Consider the following 10,040-nt stretch of genomic DNA (forward strand, 5'->3'; position numbering starts at 1 on the left):
TCAATGTACAGGCTCTGTCTTGAAGGGTGGGGAAAGGCTCCCTGGGGACAGGAGGTAGACAAGTCAGGTTTTTTACAACTTAGATACAGAGGGAAAATAATACATTTAGGGGGGAAATATGACCAGGGTCTGGGCTGCAGTGACTAAGCAGAGGCCAGACCTGAGGATTATATATACGTATTCTGGAGGGGAGGAGAAGTTTAGAGAACAGATGCTCAAGAGATCTAAGGACTTGAGAGTGGAGGCTGTATATGGCAGAGGAAAACAGTTTACAAAGAAAGTTCCAAGGTACTTGGGAATGTGTAGGTCAAAAATAGGTTCTTAATTTCAACACAAAAACCAACAGGCGGATGGCACCCAAGGTAGGAACTGTTAATGTGAGTTGCCCTGGAGAACCATTCATGAACAAAGTGAACTGCTGTGTCTAGGTTTAAGTTTCAGTTTAAATTAAGCTGTACTGCAGTGTGCATACCTTTCATGGAGTGCAGTGGGAAAGTGCACATTTGAAAGGTGTAAACCAAATCCCATGGTCAGGTTTGCTGTGTTATATTCCCCTCTCTGACAACATTACCCCTTGCCTTTTTCTTCAGCCAAATGAGACAGGCAGACCAATCTCAGATATGGCAAATTCAGGTAACAAGTTAGACTACAGTGAATTTGCCAGTTTCTCAGAAATACAAGAGAGTACGTCTCTCATGAATGCATCTTTTCTGGTTCTTGGTTAATTTTTCTGAGAAATGTGTTTTGGGAATGCTGATTTATTGTTCTCTTGCTATGGATATAACAGTGCTTGCTCTTGTGGTTTCCTTTTCCTTTGTAAAGGCTGGCCTTTGTGAAGCAGAACAGGAGCAAATGAGGAAAATTCTCTACCAGAAGGAGTCCAACTACAACAGACTTAAAAGGGCCAAAATGGACAAATCTATGTTTGTGAAAATCAAGACTCTGGGTATTGGTGCGTTTGGAGAAGTATGCCTGGCCTGCAAAGTGGACACCCATGCCCTGTATGCCATGAAGACTCTGCGAAAGAAAGACGTGCTAAACCGGAATCAGGTGGCTCACGTCAAAGCAGAGAGGGACATACTTGCTGAGGCAGACAATGAGTGGGTGGTTAAGCTCTACTATTCCTTCCAAGATAAAGACAACTTGTACTTTGTGATGGACTACATCCCTGGTGGGGATATGATGAGTCTACTGATTCGGATGGAGGTCTTCCCAGAGCGTTTGGCTAGGTTTTATATTGCAGAGCTCACTTTGGCTATAGAGAGTGTGCACAAAATGGGATTTATTCATCGAGACATAAAGCCCGACAACATTCTGATAGACCTTGATGGGCATATCAAACTGACTGACTTTGGACTGTGCACTGGATTCAGGTGGACTCACAATTCAAAATATTATCAGAAAGGTAATGTTTTTAGACTTTATTGGGGGTGGTATTACATTATTTATTTTGAAACAAGCACCTACCTCTTGGCAGAAATGCCAGCTGAGGAAACTGAGGTGGTGTGAACCTGGACAAACAGTCAGTGGCAATATTACATGTCTCTCTCCCTCTGATTCATGCAATTAGTTTGTTTCCAGTCCTTTTGTTTCCAATGCCGTTCAAAACCCTGTCAGTAATATGGCTGTTCACTGTAGCAGCAGCAATTTTTTTTTAGTTTATTCTTTTGGTGGTGAAGTGATTGAATTACAGATTTTAAGTAGTCCACACGTGTCCTGTATGTGCTGTTGAGAAGTACTGGTGTCTGTTGGCAAAAAGGTCACAAACAATTCATATAGCTAACCTAAATATACTCCATTGTTCTGTATCCCCCATATGGAAGCATACTTCCTTTTGCGGAGACAAAGACATTTTGTTGGACATTGTGTATGGGAAACCCATTGTGAAGGGGAAGGCAGAAGGAAATACCTTCGGTTTAACGTTTAAGTGCTGTTCTTTAGCGAGAGTAGAAGATGGTACTAGATGTAGGTAAATATTTTTCTCTTTGTGTGCATGTTTTATGACCGTGAATGTAAACTCTCTTGCATTTGAAAGGGAGCCATATCAGACAAGACAGCATGGAGCCCAGTGATCTTTGGGATGATGTATCCAATTGTAGATGTGGAGATAGGCTGAAGACACTGGAACAAAGAGCTAAGAAGCAGCATCAGAGATGTCTAGCCCACTCATTAGTTGGAACCCCTAATTACATCGCTCCTGAAGTCCTGCTTCGTAAAGGTAAACAAACCTTTATTTTTTTTCTGTTTAAGTGAATGCGATGCTTTGACATACTTTTTTTTTTTCCCCTTAAATAATCTTGCTGCTTTGGAAGGTTGTCAATCTGGAGGCCAGAAACACTTAGATTAAGAACTCTCCATGCTCCAGTGTTTAGCATCAGTCACCTTATTGACAGTGGTGGTGGTCATGCTTCGTGTGTGTTTGTATATCCACACTCTGAGGCCTTTGAGTGAGACTGCTAATAAATGTGTTGGAGAATGTTAGCAGTGGTATTTCTCAAGTGTATAGCAGGTTATCTGTGTTCATGGAGTACAACTGACTGCTATCAAGTTTACATGGCCCAGTGAGTAGCCAGCTGATGGTTCTGGATCACTGATTTAGATGGACCACTTAAATATGAATGATGCAAGCTTGTGGAAACATGTCCTCCAGATTCCCAGCCAGAACCTGGGGAACCCAACAAAAAGTTTTCCACTATTTACACTGGAGATCCTGCATTTAATAGCTTGGGTCAAGGAATTTAGACAGTATTTTGTGACTATCTATGCAGAACCGATTGGTCACTGTAGTAAGGAAATTTAGTTGTTCAAAGTTGTCTGCTAGCTAAATCCTAAGCCTGATCTTTCTCTACTTGAGAGATTTCACACTGGACCCTCCATCATCTGATGACACAATCCTCCATTGAAATTAGTGTTTAAATTCTCCATTCCCTTTTGGAGATCTCAAACATAAACCTTATTTGTCTTATTACAGCAGTTAAGTGATTGAAGTTGTTCCTTTGCTTGGAACTTGCTCAGAAAGTCATCTGTGGATCTCTTCTGTCTCTAGAGCCAGGCTGTGTCTTTCAGCAGCTTTTCAGACTTGTGGTATCACCTCCACTGAACCCTATGGGGGGCACTAAACATTTTTTGTTATTCTTTTGAGATCCAGTTTGTGCCGTGTAGGTGTGGGACAGGACACAAAAAAATTCCTTCATTCTTTCTGATTATATGGTTTCACGACTCAGTTTGTGTTGAGAACGAAATTTATTCAGAAAGGTTCACAAACAGGACTAGATCTTTACTGGCAGCAGAAAATTTGAGTCACCAAGCAGAAGTCACAAATCTGAAGTCTGAGAAAAGGCAAAAATCTGTGCTGTTTCAATACTTCATTGCAAGTAGCTCCATACACATTCTCCTTGGCTTGGGGAGGTCAACTTTTTGGCTTGCCTTTCAGGATACACTCAGCTCTGTGACTGGTGGAGCGTTGGTGTGATCCTCTTTGAGATGTTGGTGGGGCAGCCTCCTTTCCTGGCTCCTACACCCACGGAAACCCAACTGAAGGTAAGCTGAAGCAAAGTCCTAATCTCTGGTAGCAAAATTTAAACCCTTTCCTTTCCCTCCTCCTCCATACACAGACCTATTCCCCTTTGTTTCACTAGAGAAAGGAGTAATTTAAAAAGCCTGACTTTAAATACTTCCGTGCAAGCACATATCTTTTCCCAATCAGTAAAGACACTGAATATCAGACCAGAACTGACTCTTCCAACTGCATAGATAGGTATTGCTTTTATGAGTCTCCTCAGCAGAATTCTAATTTCTTAAGCACAAGTTCATCCATTTAAATTCCTTAGAGTGCCTGTACATAAGCTGATATGCCAGTGAGAATTGCAGTTGGCAACGTGTTTCAAAGTCAAGCAGTGGGTAGTTCTTTATTATAAAGGATCTGTCTTGTGACCACTTTTCCTATTTTACATTTTGGAGACAAAGTGAAGTAATTCCTTGAAGTAATTCCACAAAATCACATGTAAACTGAGTATGTTCTCAAATCTGACCATGGAAGCACTCAGGAAGGAATCTGCCTTTCTAAAAAAATATGCAATTACTTTTGTCTGCTAGCCAACAGTGGTTTTTGATCCATTAAAATAATTATTAAGAGGCAATGCAGTCTAATAACTGAGCTCTTGGACCTCTGAAACATGCAGACCATGAGTTGGCTCATTTGTGTGTACTTCTGCACAGTTAGTGTTGGCCATTGCAAGGGTTCTGTTTACAGGATTACAAGTTGCTTAATACCTTTCTTACCTGCAGGTGATAAACTGGGAAAGCACACTGCACATTCCCTCACAGATCAAGCTAAGCCCTGAGGCAACTGATCTCATCACAAAGCTCTGCTGTGCTGCTGAAGACAGGCTTGGAAGAAATGGAGCAGATGATATTAAAGCCCATTCTTTCTTTCACTCTATGGACTTCTCTACCGATATCCGTAGGCAGCCAGCTCCCTATGTTCCAAAAATCAGCCATCCAATGGACACTTCAAATTTTGATCCCGTTGAAGAAGAAAGTCCTTGGAACGATGCTAGCGGTGACAGCACCAGGACATGGGATCCACTGGCCTCTTCCAACAGCAAACACACAGAACATGCTTTTTACGAGTTTACTTTCCGAAGATTCTTTGACGACAACGGGTATCCGTTCAGGTATCCCAAACCTTCTGGAATGGAAGTTGGCCAGTCTGAGAAATCTGATGTAGAAGACAAAGGTGTGGTGGATCAGACTGGAGCTTGTCAGCCTGTATATGTGTAAATTATTGTATAGATTACTGCAGATGAGACTAATCTCAAATCCAATAGGGCCTTTAGCTGATCCTTTAGGAGCTGATCCTGCAGCAGTTGTTCAGGTGTACCTTCAGCTGAGGCTGGAGACATCTTGGGGAGTCAGACGCTTGCAGGGCCAGGTCCTAAAAATGGCAATCTTGAAAGTTCAGGTCAGTTCTACTGTAAATAACTTTGTTGATAATAACACTTGAAATCCTGGTCTTCACCGAAATCTGCAAGGCCAGCAGTCTATAATTTCTAGGCCTATTTTTATTTGAGGTCAGCATCCCCCTACTCAGATTAACATTTACAGACTTCTGCAACTGTCAGCGTTATTTTTTAAATGAATAAAGAGCACTTATATTTTGTTTATAGCAGGGGTTTTTTTCCTACTAAATTATAGGGATTAACTTTGACAAATCATGCTGCTGTTCTTCTTTCTACATTTTTATTTTATCCATAGCACTTATTTCACATTTAGGAAGATGCATAAAGCTGAAGAACATGTGATGAAAGGTCTCTGTGCAATAATGTAAGAAAGAAAGAAAAAAAAAAAAAGAAGAAAAATGAAAAAAAGAAAACTGCTCTCTAATTTTCTAAATTTACTGATGCCATTGTATTCGCACCGTGATTTTATTATATGTATTTTCCATGTTTCAAAATTGTGACACAACCTTAAAGCTGCTTTATTTCCTTCTGCTTATTGGAGTGTAATAGAAAGTGTGAGCAAGTGACAATTTGGGTGTGATTTCATTGTCTAGTGTGTGAAGAATGTTGCATGAGCAGTGTTTTTCTATTTGAAATGGCCTTTTCTTGCCATTCACAGGCAGGTCCTGTGGATCCATTTTTCTGAGGGTCTTATATTAGACCTTTTTAAACCGCGTGTTGATTATGTATTGTGTGGATGGTTTCCTCTTATGATTGTATCCAATATTAATTTTGTGAAACAGATTTGCAGAGGTTGTACCTGAATAGTGATCTTGTGGTCTGATGCGATAGATCGTTTTAGTAAGCTCGCGTCATCGGCACGCGCGTTTCCCCACCGAGGATCAGCAGCGAGGCCGCGGCAACGAAGCCGGTTTGTGGCGGCAGCCTGGATGGGGCTGGTCCGGGCAGGCGGTCGCGGCTCAGCTCCGGCAGCAGTGCGGAGCGCCAGCGCTGGCAGATGCACGCCAGGATGTCTGACGCTGTGCTCCCACAGTGCGTCCAGATCCCAAGGGTCACGCGGGGCGTGTGCGGCTTCACGGACATCTGCGGAACCTGGAGGTATGTGGCTTTTCCAGGCATCCCGTCCCTACGTGTAACTGGCTGTGTATCCGTTAAGGACCCTAGTGTTTTAGGCACTGACATCCGAAAATGTTGGCATTGTTGATAGGTCGTTCTGTCCTGTTGTCCAGAGGTTAAAATGTTGCTGTGATGGAGCACAATAGGCCTTCATTTCTGTCAAATTATATAGGCATACTTTGAAATATCAGTTCTTAACTATGTTAAAATATGCATTTTTCTTGTATGTATAAGTGAGAATTATTCAAAGTGATATCAGAATACTAAAGATAATTAAGCCATACATATTTGCATATATATTATATATAACTAAATAAGTAAACACACACAAAAATCCTTAATTCAGATTAGTGTAACAGTCCTATTTAAAGTGATTGACCTAATAACATTTGAGGAAAACACTCCTTTAATGTGTTTTTGCTTTATTTTATTTTTAAATCTGGAGCTTCATTATTTTTTCCGTATATTATTCCACATATTATTCCTTAATGTTTTAGCATATCCTATCCTATCCATTGTTTAGCTATCTAAGCAACAACATATGAATTCATCAGCCTGAACTAAACAAAAATGATTGTGTATTTGTTTACATTTGTATGAAAGGAATGTTCTGAGGTATGCAGTGCTTGTGTTGTGACAGTTCATGTAAGATTCAGTATTACTGCTTTTTTATATAGTAATGCCATTTTTTGTTATTTACATCTATCTGACATTTCTTTCATGTGGTAGGTTCTTTCTCAGGAACTCAATTTAACTGTTATTTATTGATATATCATTGCCTTTGAAAGCTTCTACTGGCACAATTTATTAAAAATCTGGATCAAAATCTAAAATGTGTTCCGTGTTCTTGCAACAGAGAACTTCTGCTGCCTCTTCTAAGGCAGAAGTTTTAATGGGTTTGTTTTTGTAATGTTAGCGATGGGTTTAAGCTACAAACATGAGATCCGAATCTCGTCTCTCGTGCGGCATTTGATGTGGAATCTCTGAGTTCCTTCAGACAACTTCGTCTGTCCTCATGGCCCTTAAGAATAAGGAGCAGGATTCCAGAAAAGCTTGCTGTGGTGTGACCAGGTCAACGGGCGGCATAAAATTCAACACAGTCACTTTCTGTGTAGTGGTGGTGCTGCCAGGGCAGCCGCAACCCTCGCTTGCCTCCTCTGTCTGTTGCCTCTGATTTATTTAAAAAATGGAAATAATTCACCTGCAAACACAGAATCTTTGCAATTAAGCAAAACAAGAGAAACTAGCTCAGATGGAAATGAGTGCTTCCACAATGCGTGTGTCAGTCGTTTAGAATCTATGCCGCAGGGAACAAAAGCCAACTTCCATCTCACCTACAGAAGAACTGATTTGAAAAACAAATCTTTTGGGCAGTTTATTAGGCACTGTCTCTAGAAGGCTCACGTCCTTTGCAGACATTTCAGATGCAAACAGAAACCTGGGAGTAAATTTTAGGAAATTTGGACAAGTAAACAATATGCCATATATTGAGATTGATGCCAAGCATTCTTGGTTCTGCTGAACTTCCTGAAAAAACATCAGGTGTCTTCTTTTCAGAAGTTATATAAATTCAGTGTTTGTATTAGAAAACCCTCTTCCTTAAACAAAACAAAACAAAACAAACAAAAAAGCCCAGATGTATTTCTTCTTGACTGCAAGCAAGGAGTTTATTAATTCTGAAGTAGTCTTCTAGGTTAAGGACACAGGTGACATTTGAGACATAATCCTGACTTTACTAAGGCTGAACCTGCTGCTGATCTCGGGAAGACAGAAATTCCATCAGGGTTTCATCCTGGGTTTCAGCAAAGACATATATGCACAGTAACACTACTTATTGTGTGTACAGAAGTGTAAATAATTGCCTCAAAAATTATAAGAAATTGCTACTTCCAGAATGAAAACTTTATAAAGCAGCGGTACCGGGGGCACAGGAACAGAAAGGGGCCTCTGAAAGCCTTTAATACCTGTACTCTTCAGTGTCGCCAGATTTGCCGAGCAGCAGCCACAATTCTTGGTAAGCAAATTATTCCTAATTGGATGCAAAAGAACTGGCAGTGGAAGTTATAACCGAGTGCCTAGTGAGAACAACATGAAAGCTAAATGAGGGAGAGAAGCATTTGACTTTTAAATGGAAATGGAAGAAGGAGGTTAACTATGCAGGAAACAGGCGATAGCCTGGAACTGGATGGAAAATTGGTCTCATGAGCATAAGAAAATTCTTTTTCCCTGTAATTTTTGAGGTATGAAATAACTGCCTTAAAAGCTTTCCTAAAGAAACTGTAACGAGAAGCAGAATTTAGAACATATAATTTGGTCCTATCCCAAAATGCAGAAACATTGGCAGAAAATGGCAACTGTTGCTAAAATTATTATTGGAATTAAAAATATTAAATCTTTCCCACAGGAAATAATCTTAGGAATAGATAATGTAGAAATAGCTACCATTAAAACACACACCAATAAGAAAAAAAAAGTGTAAAAATGTTTTTCCTGGCAGAGAAATCTGCTGCAGCAAGAACATGGAAGTTGCGCCTTCCTCAGTTTTCTGTTCTGAGCAGCGAATGAGCAGTGAGCAGCATTTGATAAAAAACGAGTCCTGGGCCCCATCTCACCAAAACAACTGGAAGATCTGATCCGTAAAACTGGGGTCACCTGCAAATGCAACAGTAGCTCCAGGCCCTGCAGAAGAAACTGGAGCCTGGTGACACGGACAACAGAAGTTTGAATAGACTGAGGGATGGGCTGACTTGCAGCTCTCGTGGTTTGGAAGGTGCCTTTACCTCAGTAATGTGAGATGAAAAATACCTGTGCTGGCAGCTGTTAAATTTTTAGACATGTGAAGGAAATGGGTCTTCATGAAGCAAGCCTTGTGTGATCTAAGGTGTTTGTTAAACTTCAGTGGGGCTCAATAAATAGAGTTAAGGCACACCTCATCTCCCTCTTGATCCTGGGATCCCCATGACCCAGGGGCTTTCTTGCTGCTTGACTGCTGACTGTAAGAAAAGAGGGAATTGAATGCAGAAGGGGTACAGGTGGGCAAGGGGAAATAGTTGATCCTGTTGGATCATGAGTGGCAGGCAGGAAGAAGAGTTTAGAGATGGTCCAGCCTTGCTGCAGCGTGCAGTGGTTACCCCTTGGGCGTGCATGTGCTGGGAAGAGCGCTCATGTCGGTCACATCCTGTTTGTCTTGCACTTGTTGGGAGCACACAACGCCCTTCTCAGCAGGGAGCCCACACATGAGCTTGTGCAGCAAGCGAGACCCACAGCTTTGGGTCATGCTGTACAGGGAAGAAAGAGGCTGCGTTGCCACCTGGCTCCCACACCGCCTCCATCTCCAGGCTGCTCTAAAGGAAACGGAGCAATAGCTCACCACAATGCTGCTGGTTTGGCCAGCCAAGTGCCACAAAGGAGCTCACCATGTGCCGTGAAGTGCTTGCCACAGATGGAAAGCTTTTCCCCTAAACTCCTGGCTGTGCTTCTGAAGGCCACATCAGCTGTCCCATAAATATGCTTGTCATAATTACTAGCACTTTTTTTCTCCTACTTGTATGCTGTTGGGCAGCTATAGGTGAGATTTTTTCCTTCCTTTCTTCAGAGCAATAGTTGGCTGCACAACTCTGCTCCTTTCCCAAAGGGGCACTCATAGCTTTCTATGGCCAAATGGGAAATTGAGCCCGAAAGGAGGAGGATCTGCAGGTCACTTGTCAGTAACGTGGCAAGCCTGATGGGTTATCTTTAGTAAAACAAAGTCTGAAAATGAAATCACCCCTCCTGAGGGCGGCCTCTCTTCAGCCTCTCATTGCGGTGGCCTCATGGTCTGATGAGTTACTGTGTCTTCTTGACAACCGCTTTCCATAGCATTGGTCATTCTTGGCCTTAATAGCAGCAGTAAGCTCAGCTCAGTAACTGCCTGTGGCTTTCGTTGGTCTGATGCCAATTTCAGAGTAGTTAATTTCACTAAAA

The 10,040-nt window shown here is 41.7% G+C and overlaps 1 protein-coding gene across 2 annotated transcripts in view; it reads left to right on the forward strand.

Moving 5' to 3' along the window:
• The window catches only part of LATS2 (large tumor suppressor kinase 2), a 49,151-nt gene extending 42,248 nt beyond the window's left edge, over window positions 1–6,903 (forward strand). Inside the window, exons 5-8 of one of the 2 annotated variants that reach the window (XM_027884430.1) lie at window positions 823–1,405; window positions 2,036–2,218; window positions 3,434–3,540; window positions 4,467–4,646. In XM_027884430.1, the coding sequence (XP_027740231.1) occupies window positions 823–1,405; window positions 2,036–2,218; window positions 3,434–3,540; window positions 4,467–4,523 (930 nt within the window). In that variant the 3' untranslated portion in view covers window positions 4,524–4,646. Of the gene's footprint in view, window positions 1–822; window positions 1,406–2,035; window positions 2,219–3,433; window positions 3,541–4,287 lie in introns of both variants that reach the window. The other variant, XM_027884420.1, reaches the window with a different exon arrangement.
• The last annotated feature ends 3,137 nt before the right edge of the window (window positions 6,904–10,040 follow it).

This window comes from Empidonax traillii, unplaced genomic scaffold (assembly GCF_003031625.1).
Source record: "Empidonax traillii isolate 1590-97213 ecotype Southwest subspecies unplaced genomic scaffold, ASM303162v1 scaffold9:size3134949, whole genome shotgun sequence".
Taxonomy (NCBI): Eukaryota; Metazoa; Chordata; class Aves; order Passeriformes; family Tyrannidae; genus Empidonax; species Empidonax traillii.